The sequence below is a fragment of the Callorhinus ursinus genome, unplaced genomic scaffold (assembly GCF_003265705.2).
Source record: "Callorhinus ursinus isolate GAN/ISIS: 27379988/994484 unplaced genomic scaffold, GSC_fseal_2.0 scaffold47, whole genome shotgun sequence".
Classification (NCBI taxonomy): Eukaryota; Metazoa; Chordata; class Mammalia; order Carnivora; family Otariidae; genus Callorhinus; species Callorhinus ursinus.
Window position 1 is genome coordinate 4,873,409 of NW_027397109.1, and position 17,962 is coordinate 4,891,370.

Consider the following 17,962-nt stretch of genomic DNA (forward strand, 5'->3'; position numbering starts at 1 on the left):
CCATTCTCCACACTGTCCTCACTGTTTCTTTTTTTTAAAATCCAAAGTACAAATATAGACCTGTGGTGCCCTGCTTAAAATTCCCTTCACGGCACCCAGCTGCTTAGAGCAACGTTCAGAAAACTTTTTCTGCAAAGGGCCACACGGTAAATACTGTGGGCTTTTGTCTCTAAATATAGAGACAAACATTGAGGCTTACTGTATAGGCACATATGTAACAAGAGCGAGAGCAAACTTCCTCGAGTTTGTTTTATCAATGAAACTACGAGTAGGTGTTTTTGTAATCTAGTGTTACTCAGGAGAAGAATGGGTTTCTTTTTTGGCGCAGCTAAGATTTCACTCAGTGGGGGCTCAGTTTATGTTCCCTATACTCCAATCAATTTATGATCACCTGTACAATGATGACAGGTTTTATGATTATCTGTGAAAACCATTCTTAACTTGACTTATATCCTTAACTGTAATGAAATAAACACAGGCAGTGAACTGGTCATTGTTTGGGACCCCTGCTTAAAGGATCAAGTCTCAGGCCCTTAACCTACAAACAGGGCTGCAGAGACCTGCCTCCATGTCTTTCCCAGACGATTTCCCGACAGACGGTCAGCCCTAACTGGTTTTTGCGTCTTTTTTTTTTTTTAAAGATTGTATTTATTTATTAGAGAACGAGCGAGAGAGAAATAGCATGAGAGGGGAGAGGGTCAGAGGGAGAAACAGGCTCTCCCCTGAGCCGGGAGCCTAATGTGGGACTCGATCCCAGGACCCCAGGATCATGACCTGAGCCGAAGGCAGTCGCTTAACCAACTGAGCCACCCAGGCGCCCACTAGTTTTTGCTTCTTAAAGAGGCTTCACTCTCTCGCCCCTGAACCTCTTCTCCCGCCCCTTTTCCAACCTGGGAATTCCTATCTCTGCTAGGCTACACTCTTTTTCAGGACTACTTATCTATGGACACCTTCCCTAAGCCCCTTCCCTCCCATAGGGCCCAATGTGGACCGGGAGAACTCAGCACACAATACCACAGTTGGGGGTTTACAATCTGCAATTCCCTCACTGGCCTGGAATATTCTCAGGGAGGAAGGTACTGGATGCCTACTGGGCTCATTGCACAGGCTTCAAAACCAGGAAGGGGCTCTAGGGACCCTGTCCCAGGTCTTCTGACTATGGGACCGCGTTTACTGCACCATCTCCACGCTGGGCCACCCAGCTGCCTTGAGGGCACCATGTTCTTACATCCTGCCACGCCCCCGGCTAACTGATCCAGGATGAGCAGTTGATTCAGGCCAGATCTATAGCCCTTTCCCTAAGATCTTTCAAGCTATGACTGAGAAATGGCACAAGAGTAGGAAGTAAAACTCTGGAGGGCGGGCAGCCATGACCTCCATCTTGAAGGGAGGGACTACCATGACACAGGAGGAGGAGGATGTGGAGAGAGAAGCAGGCAGGAGTCCAGGCAGAGACAGCCTTGGAACATTCTCCTCAGGCTCCGCTGCATCCTGCTCTGCTAATCATCTGCCTGTTGGCCCTTCCCTGGAGACCACAGGACAATAGATACCCCTTTATACCTGAGCTAGTTTGACTGTTTTCTGTCAGCGGTAATCCAAAGACTCCTTTTTATCCTGATCTTGGCATTCTCCCCACTGTGTCACTGGTTCTCAAATGTTTTTTAAGGATAGGAAGCCCTCGTTCAAACAAAATCTTACTGAGAAGCCCGAGATGTGAACTGGGTGAACTGCAGGATAGATCGCATAGCCCGTACTCCTTGGTGCCAAAGCCCCACTCCAACAACTCCTGACCTTGCAATCAATGCTGAGACACTTAGCCTTTTAGCCTCAGTTTTCCTCTTTGTAAAAAACAGTAGAGGTATCCGACTCTTCAGGTTGCTATAGGGTTTAAATAAGTTAATATATGTAAATCGTTCAACACAGTGCCAGGGATATAACAATCAGTCAATAAGTATGAGCTCATAAGTGGAGGATGGAAGAAAGCAGTATGGAGGTTCCTCAAACAGTTGAAAATAGAGCTACCATACGATCCAGCAATTGCACTACTGGGTATTTACCACAAAGATACAAATGTAGGGATCCGAAGGGGTACGTGCACCCCGATGTTTATAGCAGCAATGTCCACAATAGCTAAACTGTGGAAAGAGCCAAGATGTCCATCGACAGATGAATGGATAAAGAAGATGTGGTATATATACACAATGGACTATTATGCAGCCATCAAAAGGAATGAGATCTTGCCATGTGCAACGACGTGGATGGAACTGGAAGGTGTTAGGCTGAGTGAAATAAGTCAATCAGAGAAAGACATGTATCCTATGACCTCACGGATATGAGGAATTCTTAATCTGAGGAAACAAACTGAGGGTTGCTGGAGTGGTGGGGGTGGGAGGGATGGGGTGGCTGGGTGATAGACATTGGGTAGGGTATGTGCTATGCTGAGCGCTGTGAATTGTGCAAGACTGTTGAATCACAGATCTGTACCTCTGAAACAAATAATGCAATATATGTTAAGAAAAAAAAAGAAGAAGAAGAAGATAGCAGGAGGGGAAGAATGAAGGGGAGTAAATCGGAAGGGGAGACGAACCATGAGAGACGATGGACTCTGAAAAACAAACTGAGGGTTCTAAAGGGGAGGGGGGTGGGGGGATGGGTTAGCCTGGTGATGAGTATTAAAGAGGGCACGTTCTGCATGGAGCACTGGGTGTTATGCACAAACAATGAATCATGGAACACTACATTAAAAACTAATGATGTAATGTATGGTGATTAACATAACAATAAAAAATTTAAAAAAAAAAGAAAGAAGTGGAGGATGGAGAAACCCAGGGCAACTGCCACCTTAGCTTCCCTCCTCCGTCTTCCCTCAATCATATCTTTGGCACATGTATAATGTTTAAATTATTTGAAATGATTAGTTTAACATATCTTCCGGGTTAGGCTGGAAAGTCTTATGGAGACAAGAAGCATATCTGTCTTGATCATTGTTTCCCCAGGTCTGCAGAGCACAGCTACTGGCGTACAGAAGATGACCGATAACTGCCGTTGACCGTGTGATAACAGGTATATGTATCATCTTGTTAAAAACTAGGCACCACACGTCACCAAACCTGATGCCTTCTGCCACAGATTCAGAAAAATCGTAAGGGAAGAAGGCTCAATGCACAGGGCAGCCCACTCAGAACTAAAGTTAATTTCTTTTGGTTTGGTCAGTTATGTTACTTAGAGGTTCCCAGGTTTTCCCCATTTTAAAACTAATTCATGTAATGAAAACACAACATGACAATATTTATGAGATGCATCTAAAGCAACAAGAAAAGGAAAAGTCACAGCCTAAAACACTGTCTCAGTAAAAATGAAAACAAATGAATTCAATTCCCAAATCAAAAAGGAAAAACTCCAACAAAGTAAAACAAAATAAGTCATGAGAAAAGAAATAATAAAGATAAAATCAGAAATTAGTAAAACAGAATAGGAAGGCTATTGACCTATGGAGTTTGAAAAATTGACAAAATAGACAAACCGCTAACTGAGTCAATGAAAAAAGTGAGGAAATACAAATACAAAATGAAGAAATTACAATGGGAAGATAACTATGAAAAAAGTGGAAATTTTAAAAATTCATGAGATTACTTTGCAAATCCCCATGCAAATCAATCTGAAAATGATAGTGAAATAGATAAATACAGTTTACTAAAATGACCTCATCGGAGATAGAAAGCTTCAACAGAGGCAATTTTTTATAGAGAAATAGAGAAGAGCGTCAAGAAATTTCCCACCATTCAAATTAACACCAGACCTAAAGAGTTTCACGGGGGTACAAACTTTCAAAGGCTAGATAGTTTTAGTGCTGTATAAATTCCTTCAGGCATAGAAAATTAAGGTAAACGTCCAAATTATTTTTATGAAGCAAATATAACATTGTTACTTAAACAAATATCACTTACCAATACTGGTGCAAAAAAATCCTAAAATAAATGTTAGCAAACAGAATCAACATTGTATTGAGAAAATAGTTCAATATGACTAAGGGGATTTATTTCAGGAATGCAAGGTTGGTTCAATATTATAATAAAATATACCATATTAAGTAATCTAACAATAATCATATGATTATTTATTTCCATTGATGCTGAAAAACTCTTTAATAAAATCCAGCATTTATTTCTAATAAAAAACACTCATGAAAATAGAAATTGATGGATGTTTCCTTATCATGATAAAATATATAAACCTTGGTCCAAAGCCAGCATTTACTATATGAAGAATCACTAGAGGCATTTCCACTAGGATCAAAACAAGAAAAGGATGCCTATTATCTCTACCCTTACTTATTACTGTACTAGAGGTAACAGTCAATGCAATTAGACAAGAGAAATCAATTAGAGTCATAAGAACTGGAAAACAGAAAGTAAAATTATTTGCAAATGATGTAATAGTACACTGAAAAACCTGAAAGGACTAATGCTCAAATTAACTCAAAGAAGAAAAGAATTAAGCTAGCAAAACAAAAAATAACAGAGAGAAACCAACAGTTTGCACACACATACACACATATACAGTCAAAAGGTATAATACTAGATAAAACTCCATTTATAACAGCATTAAGGAAGAGGAAATGCTTAGAAATCCGCCTAATAAGAAATGTGCAGAACTTATATAGGGAACACTTTAAAATGTGCCTGAATGATACATAAGTAGACATGAACAAATACAAAGACATCCCTTGTTCTTGGGTAGAATGACTGTACATCATAAAGATGTCAGTCTTCCAGAAGTTTATAAATAACACGATCCTCCAAAAAATACCACCAAACTTCTTATGGAGCTAGACAAGTTGATACTAAAATTCATGTGGAAAAATAAATATGCAAAAATGTCTAGAAAACCTGATACTCTAGGGAGATAAAAAACCATGAGGGGAGTCGAGTCCTACCAGCTATTAAATCATGCTATGAAATCTCTATAATTAAGACAATGAGGCACTGGAATTTGAATAAACAAAAAGACAAATGGAAGAGAACAGAAATCCAGAAATCCACTCAAGTATATATAGAAGTGTAGTACATGATGAAAGTGTTCTCTCAGATCACTGGAGCACAGATGGGCTCTTTAATAAAACGGTGCTGGGCAACTAGGTAGCCATTGGGAAAAAAGATAACATTAGATCCTTACCTCACACCTTCCATACAAACAAACCCCAGATTTTAAAAAGAAACAAACATATAAACACCAGAAGAACACACACAAGGATTCAAGAATTCCTCCATAAACTGTACAAAAAAGAGTACAATAAAATAAAAGATGGATAAATTGCCCTAGGCAAAAACTTGAAAATATCTGCATGGTAAAAAATCATTGATAATTCATTTAACAACATATGCGTATATTAGGATGACTATATCATTCTTCCAAAAAGTGTTGGCTTAGCTTGACTGCAAAAGTGACGTCATCTTACTTAAATTAGCCACTTGATAAAGTTTCATTTAAAAACAGCATGGTGGAGGGAGAAACAGTGCCCTGTGGGGAGAGTTTTCTCCACGTTAGTACTGGCTCCAGCTTTACCTTCTTCAGTTTCTTGTGGGCCCCACTGTGGTTCCCCTGTGCCAGGTCAGCCCCACCCAACAGCCGGTAGGTCTCCGCCACCTCGGGACTGAGATCACCAAACATGGCCACTTTAGCTTCCAGGGACTCTCTCAGGATTGAGGTTGCTCTCTGTGAAAGGAACAAAGATCAAAGTTTGGTTAGAAAGTTCAAAGGCTGATAAAGATCAACGCCCCTTAAGGCTGGGTGGCTCAGTCAGTTAGGCGTCCCACTCTTGGATTTGTCTTGGATGTTCTCTCCCTCTGCCCCTTCCCCAACATGCGCACATGCACCTTCCCTCTCTCTCTCAAAAAAGAAAATGATGTAACTGATGTGTATTTTCACTTTTCAGGGATTGGGTTTGGGTAGTGTCTCATGAGCTGAGCCTACTTTTCTCTTTAAACAGGACACGGGAAATAGCACATACGAGGGCAGGGAGGTATTAACCATGGAGACAGAATGCATGAAGGACACCTGGAGAACAAAGCCACCTCAGGTATTACAGGAATTCATTTTAGCTGAGTAGTAAGACAGAAGCTAACATGTATCGCATCCTTTAGGTGCCAAGAACTGCGCTGAACAGTTTACCTGCCTGAGCTCATTTAATTCTGTCTCCTTTAGATAAGTACAATGTTAATCCTCACTGTCCAGAGGAGGAAACTGAGGCACAGAGCAGTCGGAAATTCGCTCAGGATCAGACAGCTCCCCTGTGTTTGACCTAGGATCTGAATCTGGCCTGTAATTTTAATCCTTTTCAGTTGCAGGCTCTTTTTCCCTCTGCGCACAGTGACGTTCTTATGTAAGTGAAAATTAGAGTTTCCTGGCAATTTATGTACTTACAAAACATCCAGAATATATTCCGGGGGTTTCTATTTCTCATAAGAAATAGTTTAGGAAACCAAAAGCAAACATTCTAACATGGCAAAAAAAAATTAAATATATTTGACATTTTGTGTGGTTTATCAGATTTATTTACACCAATGTGGAATAAAAAACATGAGTTGGTCAGAAACCAGGATCTTCTGACATTAATCTCTTCAGTCAGACCCCAAGACGTACAGAGGGAAAGTCCTGCCTGTCCATCCCCCACATTTCTTCTGAAATTCTTCCATGGCCTTGTACTTTCATGAAAGCATGATTATGGCAATGGAATACAAACGCTGAATTTGAGAGCCAAATAAGGCTGGAACCCGTTAAAGGGCTTCCCCCACCAAACAGCCCTGAAGGCATCCTGATAAGCGCTCCACGGGCAGAAGGAGCTGACAAAGCTTTACTCAGTTTATGGGCAATAATATGAGTTAAGTGCTTGGGGTGGGGTGTGGGGTGTGGAACAGCGAAGGCATTGATAAGGCAGAAACAATTTCTTTGTGGAAAGATGAAACACCCTAGGAGCACAGCAACTGTAAATTGTGAAGTGTGTGACCCACCTTGGTGCGTGGGGAACCTGCCTGATGCTGAAGCCCACCCCCGGCCATCTGTGAGCAAGGATTTGGCAAGGTGCAGGTGCTGGGCTTGGCAACTTGTCCATGGAAACTGGTTGTCAGGTTTTGAGGAGCCAATGATGGAAAGAAGAGCCAGACTCTTTTTGCTAAATGAGGCTTTCGATGCCATTTCTAGCCTGGTGGGGGAAACTAGAGAGAGATGTGCATGAACTTGAACGGCAGGTGGAGATGGCAATGGAAGAGATGTTACATGGGTGGAAACAGAGATGGCGTCAGTCTGTGAGAGGTAGAACAGCGTAACAGACAGGAATGAAGGAAAAATAGGACCCGGGTGGGCTGAGGAGAGGGCGCATGGGAAACTGGGAGCCCAGGGGTGAGGTGGGAGAAGGGCAGGGCCAGCCAGCGGGCTCATCTGACTGCAGCACAGAGTAGGAAGGGCAGCAGGGGGAGATGAGGCAGGAGTTGCAGGCAGGGCTGGTGGTTGGTGGATGGCCTTCATGCCAGGCTCGGGAGTTTGGATTTTCTTATGGGGAATAAGAAGCTGGAGAAGGTTCTGGAGCAGAAAACTAGAAGAGAAGCCCCACACAAGTGTCTTAATCTGTGGCAGAGTGACCTTCACTTACATTTTACCTTAAAAGTCATTGTCCTTCCCAAAGATCACCTTCACACTAGCACAGGGCTCTAGCCCATGCAGGGGCAATGACCGCATCTGGGGTGGTCTGAGCACAGGGCCGTGCTCATGCCTGGGACTGTCCTCGGGCCCAGCCTTGTTGGCCACCTGCGAGAACCCATAGGGAGAGGGCTGCAGCCAGGGTGAGCACCGTGCAAGCCTGCCACGTCCGGTTGGTTGAGTTGTGTCATGCACAAGGACAGGACAGCGAGGACAGCTGAAATCCAGCCTGTGTGCCACTCTCCAAGCAATGTGCTCTGGCACAAGCTGCGTCCACCTGAGGAAGATGCAGCTTTTTCTGTTCTTGCCAGGGCACTAGAAGGGCTGGCAGGGACAGAACGGAAAGAGCCAGTTTGCCAAAATCTCCAAGGGAGGTCGAGGGGAGCAAGGTACATCTCTAGTTCAATACCACTGATTTGGGTGACTAGGGCAAGGGCGGTGAAGTGTGGCATCGGTGACAGATACCAGGGCAGGAAGCCAGACAAAAACGGGGGAGAGGGTAGATGCCCTGTGGTAGCCGGAGCAGTCAGGCGACCCACAGCCAAGCATCCACCCACCCACCTGCTCATGGCTCCCCACCAGGAGCAAGAGGGTCCCTGCTCTCACGGAATTCGGTCCAGTCAGGGGAGAGAGGGTACACATCCACATATAACTTACTATTCTTATTATGTTGTTACGTTATTCCTATACTGTGCTTATCATATTTTTTAAAATTATCTGAGAGAGAGAGAGAGAGAGAGAGAGCGAGTGCATGTGTGGGAGGGGCAGAAGGAGAGGGAGAGAGAGTCCCAGGGTGACTCTGCGCCCAGCGCAGAGCCCAACATGGGGCTCGAACTCACGATCCCAAGATCATGACCTGACCCGAGCCAAGAGTTGGACGCTCAAGCCACTGTGCCACCCAAGCGCCCCTTATCCTATTATTATGTCAAAAATGATTCTATACAATAATGGGAAGAATCAAATGAAGACTGGGGAAAGGAATTAGTCAAGCTGATGGGTCCTCAAAGATGGATCTGTATTAGCCAGGTGATCAGTGAGGAAGAGCCTTCCAAGAGCAGGAAACGAAAGTTGGTACTTCCTGGAAGTGAGGATTAGAAAAGGTCAATGTGGCCAGAACAGATTGAGGGAAGGGGGAAAATAAGACCGGAAATGTCAGCAGAATCCAGATTGCATTGAAGGTATTATGAGACATACAGGATTCTGATTTATTTTAAGGGCACTGAGAAGCCACTGGAGTAATTTGAAAATGGGGGTTCACTGACCAGATCTGCGTTCTGAAAAGATCGCCATTGCTTCCTTATTCAGAATGGACGAGAAAAAGGCAAGAGTGGAAAAGGCAGCTGGGGGACCAGAGTCTGTTCGAGTGGTCCAGGCAGGAGGTGATGACTGGCAGAGGTGGACATGATAACCAGTACATTCTAGAGGTAAAAGTGACTGCTGAGCTGGAAGGTGTAAGGCATGATGTGGGCAGACTCCCCTTCTTCCCCTCCAGACTTCTGACCTGAGCGCTCTCCACAGAACTTCTCCAGATATTCTAGAAACTGAGGCCCCTGGAAGGCCCCTTTCTACTTAGTTGGGTGATCCAAAAAAATATGGGAACTCCATTTGTTATGGTTACCGCAGTCCTACTTTGGCCTGACGAACATGGGTGCATCTAGATTAAAAACTCACGTTCCTTAAGCTCATATCAATTGAGAGAAGGGTGAGGGGTTAAGGGCTAGGGCAGAGCCGTGGGGGAGGTCTACAGAATAGCAGAGGAAATACAAGCTTTTCATCTCAAGGATTTGCCTTGATAGGTTAAAGTTGAAAAAAAAAATCTATATAAATCAAGCCACATCAACTGGCTTTCTGGTAACTGTTAGGCTTTGCATGGAATAAGTCCCCAAAGGTTTATTTAATTGCCAGTGAATATAAACTCTGGGTCTTGTTCCATTTTTACAAGCCATAAGAAACGCATGCTTGTCTGGTTCAATGGACCGTAAGCTGTAACTTCTGTGCTGTGTAGCTCTCATTAGATATGTAAATTCCTTCCATAACCCAAAATAAGGAGAGAGGCATCAGGCCCATTAACTGCCTTCCTCTATCCTAGCCAGAACCACAGGCTGTGAGAAGCAGGGTTTGCCCACTGGGTTTTCAAGGTTTCTAGCCCTTTAGGATCCCTTGTGGGGAGTGGGGGACCATGGCATCTACATTCTTATAGTTTTTGTTTCCCAAGACTGAGTATCTGGGAGCTGCCTAAGAGAGGCCACCTGGGTTTATTTATCCCTATTCCTATGCGAGCCTGGTACATGCCTTAGGCTTAATGGATGCTTGCAAAGCGAAGGAGTAGCACTTCGGATATTAATTCATGTAAACAGTCAACTCTGGACCAAACTCACTTACCTCTTTTTGTCCAGTGACTTGTAGAAAACGGCAATAATCATCTTGAATTGAAAGAAATCTGGCTTTTCCCGTCCCTTCAGCATCCTTAAGATTAGCCATGCTCTCTTGAAAATACTGCTCGGCCACATCTGAAGAAAAGCATCAAAACAACATTTGAAGAGTTGAAATGGAAACAGGATAAAAATGCTTTTTAGCGGTGGTGAACTATTTGAAGATAGTATTTAGACAAGAGGACCTAGTTAATGTGCCTGTTTTTCAGAAAAGATTTAGGTCTCAGAGGGATATGGCTTTCATACATTTTAGCTCTCCCAGCAATACGGTAAGCAAAGCTAATGCAAACGTAAAATATTCCCCAGACCTGAACATACTGGTAACGTTTTCTGGTTGATTAACCATTAATTCTTCCTATAACTCGGGTTGCTGCCCACTGAGGGTATGGCTTCAAGGATCCACTTACTTTAATGGACTCTGTTATCTTAGAACCTAGTTTTACAACATTAAAATTTGGGAAAATATGGCTGACATGCCACTGAAGGAAGGAACCCAACCATTCCAAACACATAAACATAGTGGTCATAATATAATGAACATATTTTTAAATGTATGCCAACCTTGAAAGCAAGAAAAGGAAAACCTCAGGTATAGAAAATGAAGAAGGAACTAGAAGCCAGAGCAGTGAGTGGGAGCCGAATGTTCCATGAGGGTATTAGAAAACAGGTATATTCCATAAGGATGAGGACTAGAGATGAGGCCTGAGGACTGGCTGTGGTAAGAAGATGGAATAGAGCTCCCTACAACAAGCCAGTGTGGTAGGCAGCATTCTAGGATGGCGCCATATGCCCTTCACCTTTGTCTAATCCCTCCCCTGTGATGATGGGTGGAACTTGCCGATATGATGAGATATTACTCCTGTGATGAGGTTTTGTGATATGACATGGTTGACTTTAAGAAAGTGAGATTATCCCTTGGGCTTAACCAACTCACCCGAGCCCTTTAAAAGCCGAGTTTTCTCCACTCGGTAACAAAAAAGGCAGCCAGAGAGATTCAAAGCACAAGAGGGATTTGACAAGGAGGTTCTCCATTGGTGAGATGGAAGGAACCATGGTGTAAGGACCCAAGAGTGGTCCATAGATGACGAGAGAGGTCCCTGGCCAATAGCCAGCAAGCAAATGGGGATTTCAGTCCTACAACCGAAAGGAAGTGAATTCTGCTAATAATAGGAATGAGTTGGGAAAAGGACCCCATGCTCCAGAGGAGAATGTAGCTGGCCGATGGCTTGCTTTTAGGCTGACAGCTTGATTTCAGCCTGAGCTCGATTTAAGCCAGCCTTACAAGACTAGACTTCTGACCTACAGAACCAAGTTAATAAATGGGTTTAAGCAACCATCATTGGTTATGCAGCAGAAGAAAACTAACACAGTCAGGAATCCCTACAATGGAGATAAAAGCAACTGTATTGGTGTGAGGTGAGGCCTCACGGTTGTCCCACTAGAGGCCATCCTGGCTAGAAAAATAGCATCTAAAACGGGGACACCATATATGGGACAGGCACACATGTGAAGTCTGAATCTACATCAACTATTTGGTTCGGAAATTCTGAACCGAGAGATTAACTAGGAACGAGTCTGAAACTGGAGAAATCACAGGGCTCCAGCATAGGGGTCAGCAAAGTTCTTCTGTGAAGGACCAGATGGTAAATATTTTAGGCTTTGGGGAGCACATGGGCTCTGTCTCAGTTATTCAACTCTGCTGTTGAGGAACAAAAGCTTCCATAAATGAATGGTAACACATAAATGAATGAGCGTGGCTGTATACAGTGGCCAACTGGACATTTCCTTTTGGAAATCTCATGTGTATCATGTAGTGCAAATACATACGAGCAAAAAGATAAAACATAATCTTCTGCTTCTCTGCATTTCCTCTGCATTGGCTTATTTCCCCTTTATCACCTCCAATTTTGTGTGTCCTTGCTATTTTCTTGATTAGACCAGCTAGTATTTTCTCTATTTTAATACCTTTTCCAAAGAATCACCCCTTGAATTCATTTTTCTCATACTGTGATATGGAGTGCCAGGTGCTTCCAAAGAGGCCTGTATGAATACCGCATTCCGGAAGTCACAGAGGAACAGGAATTGGGTCAGCCTGTGCAGAGAGGGTGGCTGTTCCTGAGGCTGCACTCGGGAGATTGCCCGGGTTCAGGCTCTGACTCTGCTGCCTAGTTCTAGCTGTGTAAGGGCTAGACCTCAAAGCCCTCATCTGGAAAGGGGGAACATAACACTAGCGCCTTCTTTATAGGGTTGTTGTCAGGAGTAAATGGGTTCATGCATATAAACAACTGAGGACATGCCTAACACCTAGTCCATGCTCAATAAATGATTATCATTTGAATTCGGGGACAGCTTTGAGGATCGTGGTTATAGACCTCTCTCGCCCATGCGTGGCTGACCAGGAGGGACACAGGAAGTGGAGGTGGACATTGAGACATTAACAGGACGGGAGCACTATGAAAAGAAGAGTGGTCAAAAGGCACAGAAGACTGGGCTCATCTGCACCTCAGGCACATCTCGAAGACTTTTGAGAGCATCTGAAATTCACCCTGAGCATGCTGGGTCTCAAGGAATGATTCAAGTATACTCCATGTGACCTGTTTTAGAAAGGAGACACCTGCACAGTGTGTCTTTCGAATCTAGTCAATCAAGAGAAAAATTAGGTCTGAGAACAAGTAAGTTTCATTTCTCTGCAAGATTTACTTTGCTTGGAACCTAGGCCGTTGCCAGAAAGAAGCAGGAATTCTGCTGTGAGGTCAAGTCTTCTGGAGAGGTCTCAGTGCCCACTGCCCCCCGAGTTTGTAGCGAGACAGAAGTTGATTGAATGGGAGTCCCCTGTTCCTTTCTTTCAATGGGGGTCTGTCCACTGCTGGAGCAGCAGGTGGATTTCTAGGGTATTTACTCAGAATTTTCTCTTGGTAGGAGAAAATTCTGCCAAGTAGAAAATGTCTTTACTTGTAGCGGACTCATGGGAGAAAGCATTACAGATTTAATGAGCAAACTAAGTATCAATTTTGGCTACTTTGAGAATCTCATGACAGTAAATGTGGGGATGATGTGGCATTTATTTTGTTGATTTTAAAAGCATTACAGAGATGAACATTCCAGGTCTAAAAATTAACAAGGATATTCAAGAGTGGAGCACTCTTGCTATTTTAATTTTCTGTCTAATTGGGAATTAACCAAAGAATGCAACTGAGCCCTTCTTTAAGACTAGAGATATTTCATGAGTCTCAGCCTTGTTCCCCTGAGATGAGCCCTTACCATAAAGACTGGCAGATGTCAAGCATGTAGGAAGGAATTGGGGCTGGACAAGCAGGGACTGAGTTTCAGGCCCTGGGCTTTGGCAGAAGTGGTGCCCTACTCAGATAGAGGAGGAGGCAAAAGAGATGGGTAGCATTTCCCTCGCCTTCCTGAGTAAGGAGCTGGTCTTTCAGACACAGGAGGACACAGTGCACTTGATACCTTTCTAGCCCCATGTCCTGTTACCTCTTGGTATCCCTTCTCCCAGCAGTCACATGCTGACCAACCGCAGGTGCCCTAGACCCAAGTGCCACCTACTCCTTTCCCTTAGTGCAGCTGATCTCACAAAGATGCTAGGAGAGAGGGCGCTGCTTGGCCTAACAAACCAGTGCATAAATGGCTCAACCTCTAACTCAGGGAGGCGTATTCATACTTTCCAAAGAGGATGGTTGTTAGCACACATGGATTTCTGGAAGAGCGAGTGAGAGTGAGGGAAGAAGGAAGGGAGGGGAAGGGAGGAAGGGATTTATTACTGAAACAAAGGCAGCAGGGTTACTGAAGTGAATGCAAACCAGGGGTGGTGGTGGGACGTTGGAGATGGGCTCTGCCCTGGAGTCTGCCCTCTGAAGGTGCTGCCTGCAAGGTCGCTGGTCAGATGGGGTGAGGGCGAGGGAGGGGTTCTCTGACGGTTGTTGGCCCATATAAGTTGGCCACATGTTGGACATCCTGGCAGGGCCCTTGTAGATCAGAAGAGCCTTGAGTCTGGGAACAGAGGAAGGTATTGGGCATCCACTGCAGGTGCCTTCCCTGCCTCTAAATTTGAAACTACTTTTATCTTTACCTGGGATACAGGAAAACTCCTTTACTGTAAGACCCCGATGTATTTCCCTCACCTAACCCCCAAATTAGGTTTCTGAACTGGGAGCCACATGATCAGTCTTCGTGGGGAGAGCAAATTTGTCCTGTTACTACAGCTAAGGAGTGACTCCCTAATGAGCAGTTTGTTCTTCTGGGGGTGGACACCACCCTGGAGGTCCATGGCGGACAAATGATTTCCAGAAAGATGGAAGGTCAAGCAGGGTGAGGAGATGCCATGCCCCAGCATGGACCTGGTGCCCTGAAGCCGGGTGTGGGTTCACAAAGAGCCAGCCATTTCAGTGAGCTCACAATGGCCACCCCCAACTTTGAAAACCTCTTCTAGAATCATCTGCAACCTGATGCCTGTGGCCTTGGCAGAAGATGAGGTCATTTTCTAAAGCACAGAAGCATGACTTAGCTTGTGAATCCGAGCCCCGGTGGCACAGGTGTCCCAAGGCCATGGGTCCTCTCCCGTTTCCACTGCAACACAGTGTTTAGGCTGTCTGTGAGTAAGCACGAGGGCGAAGTGTGGCCCAGTGTGCAGGGGGGCTTAATGTCTCTTGGAGGCCCTGCCAGACTCTGTTTGGTTCTATGTTCATATACAGGCAAAAACAACAACAACAACAAAAACAAAAACAGGCTTCGTTCAAAGAGCAAGAGGAATGCGGGGTTACACATTGACACGCTGGAGGTTAGGAGGCTTTTAATTAAAACAAATTCCGGTAACCCTGGGCTCATTTTCTTGAGGCTGTCCTAAGGCAAGAGCTGAACAGTGAGGGCAGCTTTCATGAAGAGGGAGGCCTACATGTACAATGTGACAATTATCTTTTGTTAACAGTCTTGGGAAAGAGTCTGTACTATGTACTCACAGCAAAAACATTAAGGACCGCAGGGAATTTAGCCTGACATTAACCCCAGAGGAGGTCCATCACCCAGCAAACAAACAGACTGGACCCATTTAGACCCTGTTGGGGGCTGCTACAGGCCCTGCACAGGCAGCTGCCCCGAGGCCACCTGCCAGCCCTGGTGGGAGTGGGGGGCAAAGGGGGGGATGAGGACTTAGGAAGCCCAGGTCAGGCTCTCTCCTCACCTCAAGGCCTTTGGTGGTCCACACTGGAGACCCTCTTTGGGAAGAACACTTTCACAGGCCCTGGACACGGCTTCTGGGAGAGGCACACCTGCTGCTCACTAGCTGTGTGATCCCAGGAAGTCCAAGGCCATCTCTGGGGGGCAGGTTTGCATCAGTAGCATAAGGTGACCAAGATGGCAGCAGGCTGGGTGAGGCTTGCGTGGAAGAGCATATATAAAGTGCGCGCACAATGCCAGGAACCCACAGGCCCAGTAAGGGGCTCCGTCACCGTGGGGATCTGCTTGCCTCCAACATCCTTGCCACCAGGAAGCTGACCCCATGTCTACCTCCCCACCACTCACAGTCCCACCCACTAGTGGACCCCCAGGGGTGGTCAGGTATCCAGCAGCCTCCAGCCCGTTACCTGTCTTGGTGAAGTATATATGTTTTCCAGAAACTGCCCTAAAAATCTTTTTTGAAGCCAAGTCAGGGTATAAATAACATAGGTTTTTCCTAGAAGTTCTGAACACAAATTATTAGCCAGTAGAAGAGTGAAAAATGGGATATCACAGAGGGCATGTATTTCATCGTCCCTAGCAGAGGAGTGAAGCCACAGACTTTGTTCTCAGACATAAAGATGAAAGGCAGTTTGTAAGCTAGGCTTGATGAGGTTTTAGTTTGCCCCAGGTTGTCCCTTTGTGAAGAGAGACCAACATCACAGACTTGGAGGAAGAGGCCACCCCTTCTAATCCTCTGCTGGCCCCAAGAGCGGCCGACCCTGCAGCCCCCACCTGTCCGTTCTCTGGGCTCCCTGGACTTCTGGGGACAGTGTCACTCACTCTCCAGTTCCGGAGTGGGTTAAGGAGTCTGTGGTTGGCCTCTGTCTAAGCCTTGCTTTGCCTCTACCTTGCAGAGTGACCCTGGACATGCCCTGGCCCTTGGTCCTCTAGATGGGATGTACAGTAAGGTACCTTCCAGAGGTTTCTGAGACGGGGCCCTACTAAAGATGGTGGGAGACAGGGTAAGGGTTCTTCTTTGGCCTCACCCAACCTGCTCTCTGCAGCTTCTCCTTCCTCACCTGGCCTCTAGAGCACAGAGCAGGCATGGATGCTGACATCTGCTTGCGGAGCTCAGAGGCAGGCCAGGCTCAGGCTGGCTGGGCATTTTGTAGCAAGAAATGGGCCTTGCCTAGGAGCTGAGGAAAGGTCTCTCAGAGCACACGGGGCTCGAGGGGGTGTGGGAAGGCTAAGGAGGAAGGAAGATGGAGAGGGAAGAATGAAGAGGAAGGGAGAGAGCTGGGTAGGTGTGGCCAGCCGTGGCTTACACTCATTTCCACCAGCAGGGCTGTACCACAGACCCCACCCAGAGGCCTCCCCAGGTTGGAGGTGGGGTGAGGGAGCCAGCTGGGGCAGACGAGGAGGGCCACAGGCAGGTGAAGGCCATCTGACTGTGGCTGCTCCTGGGTGGCCAGGTTACCACTGTCAGGAGTCCACTGGAGCTGGGCGTGTGCGTGTTCCAGAGCCTGTCTGACTTCCTGTCTCTGTCGGACACACAGGGCCCAAGGAGCATCGATAACTCAGTGGGCAGGGAGTGGGCTGGGGGTGGGACAGGACCCAGCAGAGGGGCAGGCTGAGAAGGCAGTCCACAGGAGGAAGAGTTGAGAAAAGGGAGGATCATGGATGTATATAAAACATGAGACTTCCTCAAGAGGCAATGCCTAGCTTCAGGTGCTTACATATTTTATGTCTACTGTGCAAAATGTGGGGGAGAGCCTAGGATAAGTGGGGGCCAAGGAAATATATATCTTTGTGCATGGGGAATTACAGCTTGGGAATGCACCTACACTCATGAGTCTGGTTCCTATAGCCAGGGATCCCACCGCCAGCCCCCAAGGCTCTGACAGGGCCCCTTCCATCCTGCTGGGTCCGGACCCTACAGAGCCCAGGCTGTAGATGGAGCCACTTCCAAACAAGGCCGCCTGTGCTCGGCAGCCTCTGCCTCTCAAAGGTTTACACTGAAATGTACTTGGCTTCCGCCCATTTCATTTTAATATCCTTTAGGAGAAGAGTTATGAAGGCAAGGCCAATGCTCTGAACACTTAGCAGGGTTGGGAGAGCTGTTAATACCAAGTTTGTCTATGGCCGCTCCGGGAAGTGGGCCAGGCTCAGGTTAGTGACATTCCAGGAGCCTGAATTGGAAGTCCTTATGCAATCACAATCCTTCGTGACTTCTAGGGCAGTTTTGTCTGCATAAGGAATGCAGGAAAGGCACAGGGCAAAGGGATTCGCTTGAGCGTGGAGCCTGAAACATGCTAGCTTCTTGGCCAGTGGCATTTTGTTTATCAGAGGGCAATGCCTTCAATGGGCATTTATCGAGCAGGCTATGGAGAATCCCCAAATGAGAAATTTTTCTCATTAATGATTCTTAAAAAAAAAAAAAATCTACTCTACATAGACAGGTTTAAGCACAGGGAAGCAGAGCTGAGGTCCCCATGCCTGTGGATTTCCATGGCACTGGATGGAACATGGAGATTTTCCCCCAGGGGATCTGGCTGGGATTACTACACTCAAAGTCACTAAGGTCCAGATCACAGTCCTGCCGTCCTGGGGGAAAGCCAACCAGTGTGTGTGTGTGTGTGTGTGTGTGTGTGTGTGTGTGTGTGTGTGTG

General features: G+C 45.8%; 1 protein-coding gene across 10 annotated transcripts in view; it reads right to left on the minus strand.

Annotated features, from left to right (window-relative positions):
• The window catches only part of TTC23 (tetratricopeptide repeat domain 23), an 89,964-nt gene that overhangs the window by 10,709 nt on the left and 61,293 nt on the right, over positions 1–17,962 (minus strand). For all 10 annotated transcript variants that reach the window (XM_025893257.2, XM_025893254.2, XM_073882487.1 and 7 more), the window contains 2 exons: positions 10,078–10,205; positions 5,566–5,715 (listed from right to left, as the gene is read on the minus strand). In XM_025893257.2, coding sequence (XP_025749042.1) covers positions 5,566–5,715; positions 10,078–10,205 — 278 coding nt within the window. The remainder of the gene's footprint in view (positions 1–5,565; positions 5,716–10,077; positions 10,206–17,962) is intronic.